The sequence below is a fragment of the Meleagris gallopavo genome, chromosome 3 (genome assembly GCF_000146605.3).
Source record: "Meleagris gallopavo isolate NT-WF06-2002-E0010 breed Aviagen turkey brand Nicholas breeding stock chromosome 3, Turkey_5.1, whole genome shotgun sequence".
NCBI classification, from domain to species: domain Eukaryota; kingdom Metazoa; phylum Chordata; class Aves; order Galliformes; family Phasianidae; genus Meleagris; species Meleagris gallopavo.
The window spans coordinates 83,416,319-83,435,482 of NC_015013.2; the positions used below are offsets into that span (position 1 = coordinate 83,416,319).

Below are 19,164 nucleotides of genomic sequence, written 5' to 3' on the forward strand. Positions count from 1 at the left end.
GGGCTGGAGGTCGCGCTGCGGGTGCCCAGCCTGTTCCTCATCGACGCCATCTTCAACTCGGCTCCGCTGCCGGGCGGCTCCGTGTGCGCCGCGTTGCTGGGCGTGCTGCTGCGGCTGCTGGGTGAGACACCGTCCGGGCCCGGCGGGGCGCTGGGGGCGGCTCCGGGCGGCCTCGTCTGGGCCGGGCCCCGACCTCGCTGCTCCCTCGGCCCCCACCCCCCCGTACCTGCCGGCCTCGTTCGCAGCTGCTGTGCCGCCTCGGGCTCTCCTCGACCCCTTCCCCCGGCTCCGACCCCTTCCCACTGCCTGCTTTCTGCAGCCCCGGGCTCTTCCCTCGGCGCTCGTTCCGCTCTGGCCGTGTCTTCCCCCTTCTTCTGCCGGCCGGAGCGCCGTCTCTCCCCGTGGCCCCTCTCAGTATCCCACACCCGTTCCCGTCCCCCGCCTCTCGGTGTGCGGCCCCGGCTACAGGGCGGCAATGGGCTCGTGTGGTGCTTTCTGTTGCCCTCGCAGCGAATGGGGCCTCGGAAGCTACCCGAGCTCGGTGCGAGCGCTGCCGGGTGCCGTGTGCCGCGGGGCCGGCTGCTGCTGGGTGCTGCCGGCTGCCACTCGCAGTGTCTGGAGGCTTCCACAGCGTGTGGCAGCCATGTGACGCCGCGGCTGTGCGTTTCATAGGCGCGCGTCGGTAGCGTGCCTGGCTGAGGTACGCTGCCGGGTCCCTTACCTCGGGAATGGCAGCCCGAAAGTGCCCCAAACTGAATTCACAAACTTGAGAGCTCTTCCAGTTGGTTGTTTTGCAGCTTTTTCTGTCGGTTTTTTTTTTTTTTTTTTCCTGGAGGTTAAGTCACTGGTATAACAGTGTGGTGCTGTGTTTGGTACGCTGTGCGGTGCTGAGGGGTTGTGCACCACGAGTAACTGCCTGCTGCTGTGAGAGCTAAACTGAACTGCAGTGGCGATGGCAGCCCGTGACAGCAAGGAACAGGGACGCTGAAACGCAGCCAGGAGCTTTGCAGGCCTGTGGCATGCTGGCTTGGTGTGGTTTTGGTGTTTGTGTCAGGGGAAAAAAAAAAAATGGCAGGGACATGGGTGGTACAGCTGTCAGGGGAGGAAAGTCAGAAGAGAGGTTAAAAGGGAATATAAACAGCAAGAAGCATAGTGGGGACGATGTTGCAATAGCAGAGGGGAAAAAGGGTGAAGTAAAGCAGGGCAGCAGGCAAGAGGAGAGCCAGGAGAAACATGGAGCATGGGTTTGGTTTGGGCTGCTGCTCTGGGGGGCACAGGGCAGCTCCACGGGGCAGTGGTCACAGCCCGGAGCTCAGGGAGCATTTGGGCAATGCTCTCACCGGGTTTGAATTTTGGGTGGGGGAGCCAGGAGTTGGACTCCATAATCCCAGTGGGACCCTTCAGGGTATTCTGTGATTCTGTGCCTGTGGTAAGCAGTTCCTTTAAGAAACAATGACGTTGCAGCATATCACTAAAGCAGTTTTTGGGAGCCATTCATTGTGTGATCCAGATGCTGTAGGAAGTGCCTTGAACTTAGTCCAACGTGAATGGGAGATACATTTTCAGATGATCTCTCTGCAGCGTGTGATAATGAGATTAAGTTAGGAAGAACCTCTTCAGGATTGTGTTTGTGATCACTGTGCTGGAAGGGTGTGGGGAAATGGGTGATCCCTCCCCTGCCTCCAATGAGAGCTTTGGGAGCAGTTTGTGAGGGGCTGTGATTCGAGACAAGTGGGCTGTGGTTCTAAGCTTTCCAAAAATTAAATAAAATTGAACCGCTTCAGGATGATGCTAAAGACCTTCTGTGTGGTTCAGTCAGTAGTTATTTTTTTTCTGTGAATTTAAGGATTACAGGGTGCTGTTGTTTAACCCAGCAGGCAGATCAGCACCACACAGCTGTTCTGTTGCTCATCCTCCCTCAATTGGATGGGGAAGAGAAGGGAGGGGGCGGAATAAAACAAATGGATTGAGATGGACAGTTTAATGGGACAGAAAAGTGAAGGGGAAAGTAATAATAGTAATGCATAACACGGTTGCTCGCATTGTTCTGACCAATGCCAAGCCAGTCCCTGAGCAGTGGCAGCCCCCAGCCAGCCCCAGTTTTACAGTACAAGAAGCTGAAACGTCCTTTGCTCTGTGCAGCATGGCTCAACAAGACCAAAACATTGGTGTGGTATCAACATTCTAATCTGAAATCCAAAATACAGCACCAGACCAGCTACTGGGAGAAAGTTAACTCTATCCCAGCTGAAACCAGGACACAGAGTTGGGACTTTGCTGTTGTTAGGGCATGCTGGGATATTTATGTTGGATCTTGCTGTAATTAAATACAGGTGAAGTTGCCCTTTTTTGTTACCATTTGCTGTCTTTGAACAACTAATCTTAACTGGAGAGACCTGACAGCTTTCAAAAATGGTATCGAACAGCTCTGAATTACTCTGGGAGTACATTTTACATTTTACTTCAAGAATGCTAACAGGAGTTTATATGATTTTTAAAAAGCTTTAGTGTAGGAATGCTCAGTTTGATTCTTCCTTCACTTTCATTCTATGCAGGCGCATTGGGTTGGACACACTGTAGAAGCAAACTGCAGTGAAGTTTGTCTTTAATCTTTCAGGGTAACCTTGCTTTGTCTCCACTGTTCATCTTTCAGATGTGTGTGCTTTGCGTGTGCTTTGTAAGCATTTCCACTTTGCAGAACCACTTGGTCATGGCAAAAAGATGGATGGTGTGCCGTGGCCAGAGGAGAGGAGTGGGGTGCTCCCCTCCCCTGCCAGAGATCCCAGTAGCCTCTGGGGTCTTTTCAGGCTCCCTGTGGGCCTTAGCTCCTCCATGTGTATTGGCAATATATGTTGTACGTTTTGCTATTGCCTGAATGGGGGAGCTTGTAGGTGTAGCTTTTCTCTCTTATCAGCTCACTGCAATATTGTTTCAGGGATGACTTGCATGTGAAAGGTCAGTATTTTAAGATGACATGCAGTACCCAACTACAGACTTGCTACTGCAAGGAAGAGAAATGCATTTGTTAATGGGCGTGTTCGACTCTTCTACGGTTGTTTATTATGGTATGCATGAAAAGGCAATGAAATGGTCAAGCTCATTTTAGAAAGTGTTGTGTCTTGTGAGTTTGAGCTTTTCATGGAAGGACTGAGCAGAAGGCACTTCCTGAATGACTGTGTTCTTCCCTCAGTCAACTTCCCAAGGTTAATGATTAGTTAAGGAGAACGTTCTTACATCAGCCAGTGCTGCTTGCAAGGAGTACCTTTAAGATGCAATAACTTTTTTAGGAGTACTCTGCCTTTTGCTATTAATTCTTGTTCATTTTTCCCTTTCTTACTTTTACCACTTCTTCCTTGTATTCTGCATCTGTGTACCAAAAAAATATACATGCTGTTGCTCAGTTCAGTTAGAGGTGGAGAATGGGGAACTTTGCCAAAGCTTTTCAGAGTGCCTCACCTGGTGGGGTTATGCCAGAGTAATTGGGTGATTTAGGAAAGCTGGTAGCCTCTCCGTGACCTGCTTGCCTCATCCCCTAGCTCTCTTTCATGCCTGTCCTCTGAGAAAATTTGTCTCGACTGTTTTGCAGGCTGTCCTGACACTTTGACGAGTGTGGGTGTTTGTAGTTAGGCGCTTTGCTCAGGTGAAGAGGGGGCTCAATATGGTATAAATGTGTAAAATTCATGGAATTTACTGGTGCTATATCTGGTAATTCTTAACTGCTTTTAGAGTTTACCTATCCATAGATATCAGGGCTGGTCGGGGAAGGATCTTTGAGGACTTGGACGCTGTTGCTGCTCTGGTCTGAAACTGCAGATAGACTTAATAACAGCACTACTTATGCTTAAATTGGCTTTGCATCACAGCAGTGCGTATCTGTATTAAATATAGATCATAGAATAGAATCATAGATTATCCCGAGTTGGAAGGGACCCACAAGGATCGTGGAGTCCAACTCCTGGCTCCGCATGGACCACCCAAATCCAAACCCTGTGTCTGAGAGTGGTGTCCAAACGCTCCTTGCAGTCGTGCAGCTCAGGGCCATGCCTGCTGCTCTGGGCATTGTGTTCCATGCCCACTGCTTTTTTCTAATCCTCAACCTTGCCTTCTCCAGATAAAGTGGTTCTTTAGTCTGTTCTCTGAAGATAGCGTCATTGCTAATGCAAAGTTATGAGCGTCTAATGGGAAGGCAATAAATGAAAGAAACGTTGCTGCAAAGCTAATAGGTAAATTCTGTTACTCAATTTCTGCTGAGAACTAAATGGTTCCCATCTGTTTTCAGGTGTCTTTCTATCCAGCATTGTTCTGGTGTTACAACAGCGAGCACTTTTCAAGTTTTATATGATCGCCTCGGCATTTCTGCTGGCTGCAACTTCAGTGTTGGTGAATTACTATGCTTCTTTGCACATAAACTTCTACAGTGCCTACTACACAGCAGCTTTTGGAATTCAGTTCCTCCCTCATAAAGGACCTTCGCTATGGATGGCGCTTTCCATCCTTCAGCTTACCTTCGGAATCGGATACGTTACGTTGCTGAACATGCAGTCCGTATATTCCCAGCTAATCATCCTGGATATACTGATTCCTGTAATTGGCTTGGTTGTTGAACTACCTTTACATGTCCGACAGATGCTAGTTTTTATTTCAGGCCTAGTGCTGACACTGAATACCACAGTCATTTTAGTTACGAAAATCAAGTGGTTCTATTACTCGGTGCGGTATGTTTATCTGCTGGTAAGGCACATGTATCGCATTTATGGATTACAGCTATTGGTGGAAGATACATGGAAAAGGATTCGATTTCCAGCTGTACTGCGTGTCTTCTGGCTGACGAGACTTACAGCACAAGCTGTGGTATTGACATATGTTGTAAAGATGGCTGAAACTAATACGGAAGACAAATTCTTCTTGATATCGTGGGATAATTGTTGGGAACTGATCTGCAGCCTAATAATAAGTGGGTGTGATTCTACCTTAACTGTTTTAGGCATGAGTGCTGTCATTTCCTCCATAGCACATTATTTGGGACTTGGCATCTTGGCCTTCATTGGGTCGACCGACGAGGACGACAAAAGGCTGGGTTTTGTAGCACCTGTTCTGTTTTTCATTTTGGCTCTGCAGACTGGTTTAAGCGGACTGAAACCAGAAGAAAGACTAGTTCGTCTGAGCCGAAACATGTGCCTTTTGCTAACCGCAGTCCTGCATTTTATCCATGGAATGACAGACCCCGTGCTGATGTCTCTCAGTGCCTCCCATGTGCCGTCATTTCGCAGACACTTCCCCGTGCTGTTTGTTTCAGCTTGCCTTTTCATCCTGCCCGTTCTGCTCAGTTACATCCTCTGGCACCACTATGCACTAAACACGTGGCTTTTCGCAGTTACTGCGTTCTGTGTAGAGCTCTGCCTGAAAGTAATCGTTTCTATCACTGTTTATGTGTTGTTTATGATCGATGGCTACTACAACGTGCTGTGGGAAAAGCTTGACGATTACGTCTATTATGTTCGCTCCACTGGCAATATTATTGAGTTTATATTTGGAGTCATCATGTTTGGAAATGGAGCTTACACAATGGTTTTTGAATCGGGAAGTAAGATCCGCGCTTGCATGATGTGTCTACACGCGTACTTCAACATCTATTTGCAAGCAAAGAATGGCTGGAAGACTTTTATAAATCGCAGGACTGCTGTTAAGAAAATAAACTCCCTTCCAGAGGTGAAAGGAAGCCGGCTCCGTGAAATAGATGACGTATGTGCAATCTGCTACCACGAGTTCACCACGTCTGCTCGCATTACTCCATGCAACCATTACTTTCATGCACTTTGTCTTCGGAAATGGCTGTACATTCAGGACACTTGCCCCATGTGCCATCAGAAAGTGTATATTGAGGACAAGGAGAACACCAACATCTCTAACAACAATGGGTTTGTGCCACCAAATGAAGATCCTGTACTAGTTGCAGAAGAAGCTGCTGATGCTGAAAATGAATTAAATGAAGATAACGACAGTTCCGATAGTGGCGAAGAAGATGATGACAGTGTGGAACAGCACTTGAATGAGACTCTTAACGCTGACTCTGACTCTCTTGGGTGATTAAGATGTTCTTTCCTAAGCCGTGAGGTATTTGTTTAAAATTGACTCAAACAGAATAAAAGCATCACTTTGTAGTTATTGTACTTTTAAGCACAACAGCAGTATCTCGGTGTTGAGTCTGTGAATGGTGGTTGTTTACTGTGGTGTGTGCTACTGTAAATATACCTCTAATTTTTGCTGGTCTCTTTCATGACCACCTTAAATTATGTACATTATTGTACATGGAATAAAATGTTTTCACATTTTTAAGATGGTTGGAAAAACACTCTTTAATTGATGTAGTGATAATGCTGTGCCAAAGACTGCCTACCAGTAATCCCTGATCAGTGAGTTCTGGATGTAAAACACTGGTGAAAACAGACTGTTCAGTGGGTTAAATCAGAAACGAAAAGCTTGAACCAAAGCAGCTTTACTTAACAAATTCAGTATTAGCAGAGCTTTATCACTTAAAAAATAGTGAGTTGTGTTTAAAAACAAAACAATGAAAAGCTTAGGTTGGTAGACTTAACACTACAGCATTTGCCTAAGTGGAACAAAAGATGAAACCGCTAAGCTTTCTGGTAAAGTAGTAAGCATGCACTTGATTGTTAAGCACTTCGGAATTACCAGTAGTAACTTGAAGCATTCTACACGTGAACTCAGCAGCCTGGTATTCATTTTGCAACGTGTGCAGGTATTAACAAGAGCTGCTAGCTTAGGCTATTTTAGAAATCGATCCCGAGTCTTGATGAAAAGGAAATAGGGCTAGGAAACTGTACCAATGCAGACCACCTTTTTCAAAATCAGCTTTAATCTTGTACACAAAGCACTACATATTGGCTTCTGTTGATAAGAACTTGCAGATATGATCAGTCTTAAATTTTTGCAATTTATTTACTAAAGTTATGTTGAATAAATGTAAGAAAACTATATATTTGGAAAGAAGACTTTAATAGTGTTGTTATATAGAGTATTGGCCAACTCGAGTGGGTCATCTTCTCTTACTGCTGCCATAATTTCCAGTATTTGACTAAAAAAAAAAATGATAATTGATATTAGACTCCGAAAATCAGTACTGAATATACATCAGAGTGTCATATCTGTATGTACATGAGTAACTAAGATTAACCTGGAATAAAAACCTACTATGAGAGCAACAGGGTGAGATGCTCTGATACGGAAACAGCTTCACTTACTAAAGTCAGTAACTTCTATTCCATGGTCGCTGGTTGCTCACTGGTACAGATTCATCTTTGGTCTTTTGACTCTTGTTCAGAGGTAATTAAACAGCTTTCTGTTCCAAAGAAAGTGTCATTTTGTGCATGTCTTTATCAGTGGTCTTGTCTTTTCAGACTGAAATTCATTAACCTCCTGTCAAGGTTAAACGGCACTATAAACAAACTGGTTTATGGCAAAGCTTAAATTCCAGCTGTAAACGTAACAGGTTACCACTACCAGGACAGCTCAGTTCTGCTTCCCCTTTCTCTAGATGTACTGTGATGGATATACTCAGATGTTAGTAGGAGATGCTAAATAAGCACTTTTAGAAGGCCTGGAGCTTTGGTAGAATCCAGGAAAAGGAGACAAAAGGAAGGTAAAGACTAGTATTAACGCTCAGTAACAGCAAATCAGGCCACAGCCCCTTCTAATTTCATTTTCTGTCATTGAAGTATAGGAAAAACCCTGTATCTTCTGTATAATTCTTTTCTAGCAGTAGGAAAAAAAACAAACTTCCTTGTGGTGAAGATGAAGGACCTTAACTTTAGCAGTGTGGTTTTGGTTTTGGAGTTTTGCCTCAACTTAGGCAATAGTTAAACTTCTAATCAAGGAAAACAGTAGAAAAAGTTGCTCCTAACTATTCCTGGAATGCCAGTATTCTCCTAGATGAAGAATTAAGAGCATTTCATGCTCGTGTTTTGCAGCCAGAAGACTTCTTTATTTAAGAGTATTTTCAAGAGAAGATGGGATAAAATCAGGCCTACGTAGAAATGAGAATTCCAAGTACCAAAGAGTGTCAGCCCTGAAGAGCTTTGGGAGGGCTTAAGGTACTTGTTCCCACTTAGTTGCAGTGGGAATGTGATGTTTTACTGCAATACTGTATAAAAGCTGCAGGAGGGGAAAAAAAAAAAAGCCTCTTGTGGATAAAGTTTCCACAAAAATAGCTTCCAAGGTGCTTATAGCAGCTCTTAATACATAGGTATCACCATCAAAATTAAAAGCTGTCTTCCCCACTCTTGCACCACCACCAAAGAAAGTGGAAAAACCCTCTGCCAACTGAGCTATATTAAACAGTATATGTACCCTAAATATTAAATATAGTTTGTGGCCTCATGCTGACTTTCCTCTCACAACAGATCACGCTGCTTGACAAGTCACAAAGTGCCAACTCTCACTGTACTTCCTCAGGCTTACGACATTCTCAAGTTACTAATCTACTACTAGTAATGGTTATAATTAATTTTAAGAGAACAGAAATTTTGAAATAAGGTTGAGTTAAACAAGGCTCTTACTTAATTAACAACAACAAAAAAGCCACAAAAAGCAGCACCCACATACTGCTGTAGGACAGGCGCCCGGTACTGCCAGTGCTGGGGTTTCTGAAGCACTGTGATGAGCTGCACGTCGGGCAGCAGACAAACACAGAATGGTGTAACAGACACACCTGCCACAGCAGCCTTGTTCAGGCAGCAGGAGAAATCCTTAACTCTTGTGAGGCAAAAAAATGTTCTCAGTTTATCTCTTCTGCATTTGTGGACTGACCTCAGAAAGTCTAAAATTCTGATGCAGCCCTTCTGTCCCAACGCGTGCAGTTTGTGTTCAAAAATAATGAATTTTGAGGAGTGTTACAGGGCAACATCACTGCATTAAAAGGTATTTTGAGCCCTGGTGGAGTAGCCATGGTAACTTAAACCATGCTTTAGCATGATCAGCAGTCTCCAAAGTTTCTTCAAGCCTACAACAGCAGCATTCCCTTCAGTTCTCACATATGCTCTTCTTTAGACACTTCAAATTCCTACAGTCTTTAGTAGCATTTTGAGAAGTATTTAGAAATTAGTTCCAAACAGGTACTTTACACATAGAAACACATACAGATTTCACAGCAAATAAAGATCTGATCAAATAAATAGGCTTTGCATCTGGCTATGTACAGCTATGAACTTTGTCTGCTGCACTGAAAAGTCATGTACTACAGCACAAAAAACTTTCCTCATTCCTTCTTTTCAAGGAGCTGATAACAGGAACAATAGCACCAACTGCTCTAAGCAACAAATGAGACTTTGCTAGCAGTTGTGAAAATTCATAACATACTGATGCTATTTAATGGAGATAACACTTTCACTAAAACAATACATGTCCCACCTCTGGGAGGATGCATTCTGAGGATGTAGCAGAAATCAGGCTTTCTGTACGTTCAGGTTGTGACTCCAGCAGCCCCTACAGCTTTCTCTTACCGTTCTCTGCACTGACTACTGTTACTCATACCTAAACTTCACAAGATCAATGTTTTATGGAACATTTGTTCCAGCATCACAGCAGAATGAAGGAAGGACCCTTAACCAAGTTCACATGATGGCATCCTTTACCACAGGCACAGCGAGGCCTGAAGGGAACTGGGAGAAGCCCTATCAATGTCATTTCTGTCTAATCCCTGTCTTTGCACTGTCTGTCTTCAGAGAACAGCACAGCTCCAGCGCTGTATCAGTTTTAAACATAACTGCAACTGACTGAAGTTTATTCAAGTGAGTTTACTTTACAGGGCTTAACTCATTCTTCAGCATACAGAGTGAAAAGAAAGAGTCAGTACTGGTTTCGTTTTCAGGGAGCTTTCTGCATTCAGAATTGTTGAAATGGAAAAAATTAAGTCCTTAACTTATATATATATAATATAATATATATATATATATATAAAATTCTTTTTTTTTTTTTACAACCAATTAAGTAATACCTTGCATACTTAAATACATTTAAATTCATTTCTATTTACTATCTTCCCCGTGAACTGTTGCTTTTTTTTCCCCCCATGAATCTGAAACATTTCGTGTAATCCTACAGGAGTGCACTTACATTATATGGCAGGGCTCATTCCTGTCCTTCAGGCAGTGCCCCATTTCCCATTTCTTTTTGGTAGGAAATGTAGTTTTCACATATTTCGATCCAGCATGAGTATTTTTCACTCCACACCAGGGTGCATCTAGTTTCATTTGAAAAACAGAATTAAGAGCATGCAATCACTTGAGAATACCGTGAGATGGCTTAATCAACTACATCCACAGACATTAGGTTTTGCTGTCTCTTTTGAGGAATGACTTGAAGAGATTGGGGTAATTTAATACCTGAACAATCTTTGCATTTTTATTTTTTGCATTTACCATTATCTTAAGGAGTTCACCTTTTAAAATATTGTACAATAATACAGACCACTAATCTCTGGCATAACAATGCATGCACTGCACCTGTTCCAAAGAAATTTCCAGAATTTTTTAACGTTTGTGCTTCGTAAGCAAATTAGTTAAAAGCATTCAGTCAGTTTGCTTTTTTTTTCCAGATTCAGAAATTCCAACAAATGCAGCATTTTTAACTGTCAGTTCCTCACATGTGAAGTGCACACGCAAAGAAATCCCACACTCTGAAGTTGCAGCTCATCAGCCCAAGAGGGGAATGTGAGCCTTCTCCCACAGTACTCCATTTAAAGAGCTGTTGTTTCCAGGTGACATTACAGCTACCACTGGCAGGACCTCAGCAACTGCCCTGTCTGGCACTTCTCCAGCAAGCTGCACTTTAAAAGATAGTTGAGCAGGACTTCAGTATTTAAATACAACTGAAAATGCAGGCTCGTCAGTGTACCCTTTCCACCTTTCTCTGTTACGCTGGGGACTGACAGGCAGTTCCTTCCCTCCAGCAGAAAGCTGAAAAGGAGTTCTCAGAAAGCCCACAGACTGCCCTCCAAAACAGAGTAGTGGGCAGTCCGTTCTCTGCTCCCTCCTCTCAGGCTGGCCTTATCACTGCTATGTAAGCATATCATGTTACCCAACAGCATTTAAGTCGCGAACTGCTGATCAAGATACAAAATCTTACCAGTCTCTATCATTAATCGCTCACTAGGAATTGATTTCAGTGCTTCCAAGTTGGCTTCTGTTTTCAATGAACTAGAAAAATAAAAAGCGTGTACAAGTCATTACTTCGCCTGTTGAAGTGTTTCATAGCAAAAGTAGCCTCCTAATCAATTTAAAGAAAATCTGCTTTGTTTTTTTTTTTTAAATGCTGCCTCTGAATTCAAACTTTGCACTTACCAGCAAACATGGAGTTACTGGGGAAGCTGGCTTGCCCTGGGGAGCGCACAGAACCCACCTGCCCAGCCTCAGCTACCCGTGCCACTGAGACAGCCAAAGCTGGCTGGCGGCCGGCTGACTGCTGACTGCTGGCTGTGTGACCAGCAGATAAAGCTGATCAGGTGACATTTTGCACTACTCCTATATTTGACATGGTAACTGAAAACTGTGCTGGTTTTTTCATGATCTTATAGCAAGACTGCTTCCACGCTCTATCACGTTATTCATTTCCAAACGAGGACTGGAGGGTAGTAGGAAGGACCCCAGACCAAATTAGCTTGCTGAGTGGTGAGTTAAGAACTTTCTGTAGCTAAAAGATTAATGAGTGCAATTCTAAATCTGTCAGATGATTAAGGGTCTATTGAGCTTTGAAAACTTGACCTCGTTGTTTAAAAGAAACCAATGAGTTCATTGCAGCTGCCACTTTAAAATAGCTTTATTTCCTGCGAGGAACTTACCAGCCATTTATTCCAATGTAAAGATCCAAATCTACTATAGCTGCTGCTTCTTCCTTTGTGCCATCAAAAGAATGAACCTACAATCAATATAAATGCATATGCAGATGTGTAATACACTTAATTTAAAACTCCAATCATTTAAAATCATACAGTAGTATTGACTTGTGTCATAAATACTTTTCAGTGGAATTCATTACACACGTATTCAAACAAAGATGGGACATAGCTCATCTGATTCTGAACTGGGGCAAAGCTCAGGCTGAGGTCACTGGAATGCTGCAACAAAACCAGTTATCACGTTTCATTATGATTAATGTAGGAAAGGTCTATGCTGTGATACTGCTTATGGCCCACAAATTTTGTGTAGCCCTGAAATCTGGGAGGTTACATACAGTAAGCAATGCTGCATGTGCTTAGTTTTTACATTCGTGCCTTGGTATTCCCTAGAGGACACTGTCAGAGTAAGAGCTGGAATTACTTTTAGCACAGATTTTAGCCCAAAGGAACCCAACAGCCTACTGGTCATCCTAAGGACGAGAGGCAAACGGCGGGTCATAGGGTGTGAAGTGTAACCCATGTGGAAGCTGTGGGTCCTGAAGGGAGCAAAGAGAGCGCCCTTCCCCACGCAGGCAGAGGAACAACCAGCAGCAGAGAGTGCTCTTTGTGTCTCTGCTTGTTACCAGCTGTGCAGGACTGAAGGAAGGAGTGACCACTCAGTATAACTTAAGAGCTTGGGGAAAGGTTTTGTGGTACAAATGGGGAGACTTGGGGACAGAGATAACCAGACCAGTTGTGGTCCGACATGAGCAGGATACAACAATCCAAGTCTTTAAAACTTGGCATAATGGAAAACTGAAAGAGAACTGCTGGACTTCCTTAATCATTTCATCTGAAGTTTCTTCCTGCTATGTGTTTGAATTAAAATACATTATCTGAATATCTAAAGACAGAAAGCAATCAGAAGATACATCTGGATGTAATTTGAAAATCATGTCTGATGTCAGAAGCAAATGTTTGAGGTTACAGCTCCCACTGGGAACACGCATCCAAATTATCTGTGGTCTGGAGGCACTGCAGTTACAGGCACTGTAGAATTGGGAAGAGGCCAATGTCAATTATAAGGTGCTTAAACTGTCCTTCTGCTAGGCCAAGAAAAACTGGTCATGTCAGCTCAGAGCCATGTCTCAGCCTATCCTCTTCCCTTGCAACATAAAACTGTTGAATAAGCAACAAAAATAAAAATACTGAAATAATAGATTTTTTTTTTTAAATGGATTGGATTGCAAATATTAATTTATAATAGCTGAAAATACCCAACAGGAAGCCTACACAGACTCCATGGCAAGCAATCAGTCACACATTAACAATGACATTCACATACATCCTCCAGCCCCACACAGATGCACGTTTTAAAAAAATGAACACCACATCAAAGCCCATACTTACTACTCCTCCAACAAATCTATCTCTGTTTCTTCTCATTATGTCTGCAACATAAAGAGTAAAAACATAAGGTGGTTTTGTAACAGACAAAGGTGAAAGATCCCAGTTTTTCACACAGGGTGGTGATGCATTGGAACAGGCTGCCCAAGATGGGTGGTTGGCAACCCCACACATAGCAGGGGGGTTGAAACTAGATGATCATTGTGGTCCTTTTTAACCCAGGCCATTCTATGATTCAGGTTTCTAGATTTTTCATATTCAGAATTTGTTACTGCTTGAAATCCTCATGCAACACCCACCTAAAAATTCAGCATGTGAGTTTCTGCAGTGAAGAAACATGGGCAGTCTTGTTTGCTCTGCCAGGTCAAACTGTTTTTCAAAGTATCTATAAAATAAAAATCACTTTTAAGCAGAAATTCAGTCAAAGACTAATGAAAGACAGCAGAACAGTTTTTCCAGGGCTTGTACATTTCGGTCCTCCAGAGCTAAGGACTAATCAATGGATTTGCTATGCAGAAGCTATCATCCATTCAACAATTTAAGCATTCACATTCAAAAGAAACTTTTTGCTGAGGAATATTCATGCAGCAGTGATGGGCACAGATAAGAAGTGGCCAAGAGCGTCAATAGTGGAAAAACACGTACACATATATGCTGAGCATACACCCCTGAGTAGTGTTGGTGCTGGTGGAGTTGGGTTTGTTTTATTTTTAATGACAGAGGAACTGCCAGTTCTCTCCACAAGAAATGCCAGGGATAGAAGAGAGTGTCTATCACACAGAGACCACTATTTCAAGAAGTATTTGTAAAAGGTGTGGGGGTGGGTGAGGGAGCACTGTGCAGAATTTTATAACCCCGAATGGCCCAAATTAGTTCTTAGAGCTGGCAAAGTAACAATGCAGAGTTTTTGTTTGCTCTTCCACAAAGGTCAGCCTTGTCTTCCTTGGGATGAAAAAGATACCAATACCACGCATCTTCTGCCCTGTTTTGCACATTGTCTTCACTCTTTCCCATTTCTCAATGGTTCTCCCTCTTTTGCCTGTGTGCCTGCATCCTCTCCTTTTCACTCATTTTTATTCCTTTCCTACCTCCTACTTCCAGTATTCCCCTTGAAGGAGCAGTAACAGCAAGGCAGCCGTCTATGAAGACAAAGACGTGGGGCAGAGGGCAGGTAACCAGGTAGCCAGTTCCCCAGTGCAGTTTCTAAAGTTAGAACCAGTGAGTACCAATTTAACCTTGTCTCCAGTAACCTGCTGCTAGTCCTGATCCCACAATATTATTACTTACAATTTCTCTGTCTGCCATGCTACACTCAGGCTCGAGAATTAGAAATGCTCCTCTCATGCTCCTCACAATTTTCTTTGTAGCTGGACACTGTGCATAGTCTAGATGGACTAAAATCCAAATTTAATTGCAATTCACAATTGCTCTTGCAGTTTAAATAGCTACAGTTGCTTGATTACTGGTGTTTTGTTGTTTTTTTTTTTTTAAACAGTTGTTTTCATTCTTCAGACTTGCTTCATACGAAAATGAGGTTTTAGAGACTGAGCTGCAAATAATCCCCATAAGTAACTACTGGCTGATGCAACCTTTTACCCACAAAACCACTACTCTTCTTCAAAGCTGAGAGGGAGGCAATGCAAGCTTCTTCCTTATCTAGCTACGGTGAAGCCCATCACATCGCATGCTGCCATGTGCCCTGTGAAAGAGAATGAGGAAGTCGACAGGGAAGCTCCTAGATAAAAAAGAACAAAACTCAAAAACCAGGAAAGAGAAACTCTGGAAAAGCAGAAAGAAACGTGACATACGGTGATAAGAACATAACAGTGTAAATCATCAGGATGCCAAGCCTTACTAGTTACAGTACTGAAGGTATGGCCTTTTTCTGTCAGGTGAGAGCCAGGCCATTGGCTATGTCTGTTTCTCCTCAATAATTTTGAAAACATTCTCGCTTGTTTGTTTGCAGATTTAGTATTGACCACAAAGTTCAAATGCTCTGGCATTTTCAGTTTGGGGATCACAGCACTAACACAAATGAAGCAAATTTGGCCATGCAGAAGCAGATCTCCAGAAAAGCAACTTGGGATTCACATATGGGTGATAGTATATTTCTTTCGTCTGTTTCAAAGAGCTCTTAGAAACTAGGCTTATGTATTTTGTTCTGTCTAATTTGGGGAGTATTTGCAGTACTACGTTCACACAGTAAAAGACATGATTAACTCTCCCTACTGAGTACTTGTGGTAATTAGGAAAACATACAACTAACCACTGCCCCCCAGTGACTAATTCTACCCATAACAGCAACCTGCTACAATTCATCAGTCTCCCTTCATAGGAATTTCTCCCTTGCCCCTTCCACCACCCACCTTCTCTCACAAAGAGAACTGCAGATGAAGACTGTCAGTACAAGAATGCAGGCTGATGTTAGGGGCTGTGGTAGCTCCTTTCACTCAGTATGATTGCTGTGTATATTACTTCAAACTACCGATCTCTCCAGGTCCTCAGATGAACATATCAGCCCTCAATTATCTCAGCTAACACTGCCCTCAGTAAAAGCTTCCTTCTCTCCACTGCTGACTTACTCTTTTTGACAGTTCTATTCTCTCCTCTATGTCTTCCACTCCAACAAAGTAATTCTTCCTTCACGTACTACAGTTACATTAATTCTTCCCAAGAGTCTGCCTGACTGAGTATGAGCAAGAATGAATAGCTGTCACACTTGGAAACCCAGCAATTCTGATGGATTTTACAGGAAAGGACATGTTAAACCCACACCACGCAGGAAGCAAAATTCAAAAATTCAAAAGCTTCCTTTAAAGTCACGTTTTCTGACACAAAAAAAATCTGCAAATTGCAAATGTCTACCTGACTAAACGCTATCTGGTAGAACACAGGAAGGAAAATATTGATGTACAGTGATACAAATCAACTTTTAGACAACAAGTTTCTTACTTGAGTTGGATGTCCTTTGGGCAAAATTCTAATCTATCAAAATCTACAATTAGAAAGAACAAAACCCCAGTTAGTTAGGGTTCAAGGATGTGTATACATGTTTACACGTATCAGTACTGAAGTACTAAGGTAACACTTACCTAGGCCACATTCTCCAACTGCTATTACCTTTGTCTTATTCTTTTCAATCAGATTTTTTAATTCTGATAAATACTGGTCAGGGTTACTCTGCTCAAATTCCCCGCAGCGTGTAGGGTGGCAGCCAGCTGTGCTGTAAAACATATCTAAAGCAATATGTTATTAGATGGTTTTAAGAAAAAAAAATATAATGAGTTCATATAAGCTATTATCTGTGTCTGGACATTTTTCATTACTTGTAATTTTAAAAGAAAACTCCCTCTGACCACCTTTATCTCATGCGCCTCTACATTCGTTAGCTGGGACAGGATTATGCAAGCAGTGTCTGACTTACCTAGAAATCCTATCTAGATGACCTCAGTACCACAACAAAAAGACACATTCGGTGCCTTTATGAAGAATGTAAAAGTATGGGAGGGAAATATATACGTATAAAATATGCCTTTATGCATATAAAAATATTTATATAAATACATATGTACACACACATACATAAGACACACACACACAAAGGCCTTAAGCAACAGATTGGACCAGGTTACTTCCTCTGCTTCATTCCAACCTGAATTCTTTTATGATTCTCTTCTGTAAACAGTACTTTAATGTGTATAAATACACTACTTACTTAAATAGAATAAGTATTTAAGTAATTAGTGCAGTGATAACTACCTGAAGAAAAAAGGGAGGGATTGCATTGCTTTTAATAGAAGAGAAAACTGGGAGGGAGATACATTCTATGTCATATATTTATTTCAGCCTACTGCTGGAAGAGGGCCTTGTGAAAAACTGTGCTTCCAGCAGCACACATGACTTGGTTTTTCTAAACATTTGAACTGCCTAGAAACAGAAATCAGAGCAATGATCAATCCCTTCCAACACCCAGAAATCTAAATAGCGATATAAAGCCATACGCAATGCACTCATCCCACTCTGAATCCTCATTTTCAATTTTAATCTGAGATTCTGTAAACAAGTCCAGGGGCATGTCTTTATACACTCTTAATTTAGGAGGCTCAGGAGAGACCTCGTTGTATTCTACAACTTCCTGAAGGGAGGCTGTGATGAAGCGGGGTTTGGCCTCTTCCCCCAAATAACAAACAGAACCCAAAGAAAGGGCCACAAGTTGTATTAGAGGAAGTTTAAGTTAGACATAAGGAAGAACTTTTTCTCTCAGAGAGTGGTCAGGCACTGGAATGGCTGCCCAGGGAGGTGCTGGAGTCGCCATTCCATCATTCAAAGAGGCGTCTGAATGAGGAGCTACAAGACATGGTTTAGTAGCTTGTGGTAGCAATGGTAATGGGAGGACAGTTGGACTAGATGATCTTGTGGGTCCTTTTCAACCTTGTGATTCTATGATTCTATGATTAACTCTGAGAGATTGTGGGCAGATTCAATTTTTGACCAACAATAAAAATCTGAAGCAAAAATACCATTGGTCTGTGCCAGCTGCAATGCATCTTTACTGTCCTGGAGACTCCCACCTGTAATCAAAAACTGGAAAGAAGAAGTACTGTCAGGATGTTCTGCTTTGAATATCAAACAGAATGTTTAAGAAAACACTCAGAGAGAACTAAGAGTCTAGGCAGAGAACACGACAAGACAATTATTAATGTGTATAGATAACAAAGCTTCATACATCAGTAACAAAGAGATTTCCTAAATCCCCAGGACCTAGGAAATACACTGGGTAACAAAAATTATTATTTTTTTTAATCAAATCACCTTATATCACCATAAATCTGCAGATACATGGACAAATATAAATATTTTCAGATAAAGAGATTAAGTTTTCAGGCAAGCAAACACAGTTTGGGATGGGGCAGACTTCTGGCACTGCATGGCTCAGTCCTTTAGATAAGAGGCTTTCAGCAAACTGCCAAGTACCCATTCCTCCTGCCAAGGAGGATTTATTTCTTTATTTCTAATACACCAGCAGAATAGTTCATAACAGCGTCCAATGCGTTCTATTTTAACTCTTATCTTTTCCTTGATACTTTATTGAATTTAGAGATGCATACAGAGGCAGGCTGGGCTATTACAACTAAATAAGGTGGTCCAGTGCAGACAAGTTAAAGAGTTACAAACCTGCTCACTGTCATGGAGTTTCAATATGTGTAAGCTACCATTTACTAGCAGTCATCCAGATGTCTCAACCACACAAGGTTACGGGTACTTCCATCTTTTCTGCAGTCACCAGTTACCTTTATGTATCAAAATATCTGCATGTTCACAGCCATCAGACTCTTTTTGAATATTTGCCCCTGTACTGGTAACTGCAAAGTGAGAGTCACCTAAAACAGGACAATGTATCTAACATGGAAACTTCTGTAATGATTTGCTACAATATGTCAGAGGAGAACATCTTTCTATTGAAAATGTATAATTAATCACGGATCATACACAACAGCACTGGATTAAAATCATTAGTGCCTAATGATCAGTGCAAATTAAAGACAAGGCTCTCGGCATGGAAGACTTTCACATTACGGTAGTGAAGAAAGTTGCCATGTTTTCCTTTGCAACTTGCAGAATTGTTTGTTTCAGTAGTGGAGCACTCCAAAAACAAAATATCGAAAGCAGGTTAAAACGTGTAAAAAATTCCAGCTGTGAGGAATTACCTTCTTAACACCAACTTTGACAGCTCTCTCTACCACATCCAAAAGGTCATCTGCAAAAGCACACAGAAACATCACAAACTGAACTTCATACGTTTCAGGAGCCAAGTAAACTCCTTTCGAATGTAAAATTACATTCACGCAGTGCCCATCACAAAAAAA

At 42.3% G+C, this 19,164-nt stretch overlaps 2 protein-coding genes across 2 annotated transcripts; one reads left to right on the top strand and one right to left on the bottom strand.

The window, feature by feature from the left end:
• Window positions 1-3: 3 nt before the first annotated feature.
• RNF139 (ring finger protein 139) lies at window positions 4-6,336 on the top strand (the record flags this gene model as incomplete). The annotated part of the gene is made up of 2 exons (XM_010709310.1): window positions 4-121; window positions 4,280-6,336. Coding segments are annotated over 2 exons (1,926 nt in total), but the record flags the coding sequence as incomplete, so codon positions are not given.
• A 144-nt stretch (window positions 6,337-6,480) lies between these two features.
• Window positions 6,481-19,147, bottom strand: TATDN1 (TatD DNase domain containing 1). Its single transcript, XM_003205278.4, has 10 exons — window positions 19,006-19,147; window positions 17,818-17,881; window positions 16,390-16,533; window positions 16,250-16,292; window positions 13,597-13,682; window positions 13,301-13,341; window positions 11,855-11,931; window positions 11,143-11,213; window positions 10,132-10,258; window positions 6,481-7,096 (listed from the first exon to the last, which is right to left on the bottom strand). The coding sequence occupies exons 1-10, from the start codon at window positions 19,075-19,077 to the stop codon at window positions 6,994-6,996; spliced, it is 828 nt and encodes a 275-aa protein (XP_003205326.1). The 5' UTR covers window positions 19,078-19,147; the 3' UTR covers window positions 6,481-6,993.
• Between the last annotated feature and the right edge of the window lie 17 nt (window positions 19,148-19,164).

Coding starts and splice junctions, on each gene's coding strand:
- TATDN1 (XM_003205278.4), bottom strand. CDS start 19,077: ATGTTTCTGTGTGCTTTTGCAGATGACCTTTTGGATGTGGTAGAGAGA. Junction 16,534..17,817: donor GCAGCTGGCACAGACCAATG/GTATTTTTGCTT, acceptor ATATTGCTTTAG/ATATGTTTTACAGCACAGCT. Junction 16,293..16,389: donor AGTTGGAGAATGTGGCCTAG/GTAAGTGTTACC, acceptor TTCTAATTGTAG/ATTTTGATAGATTAGAATTT.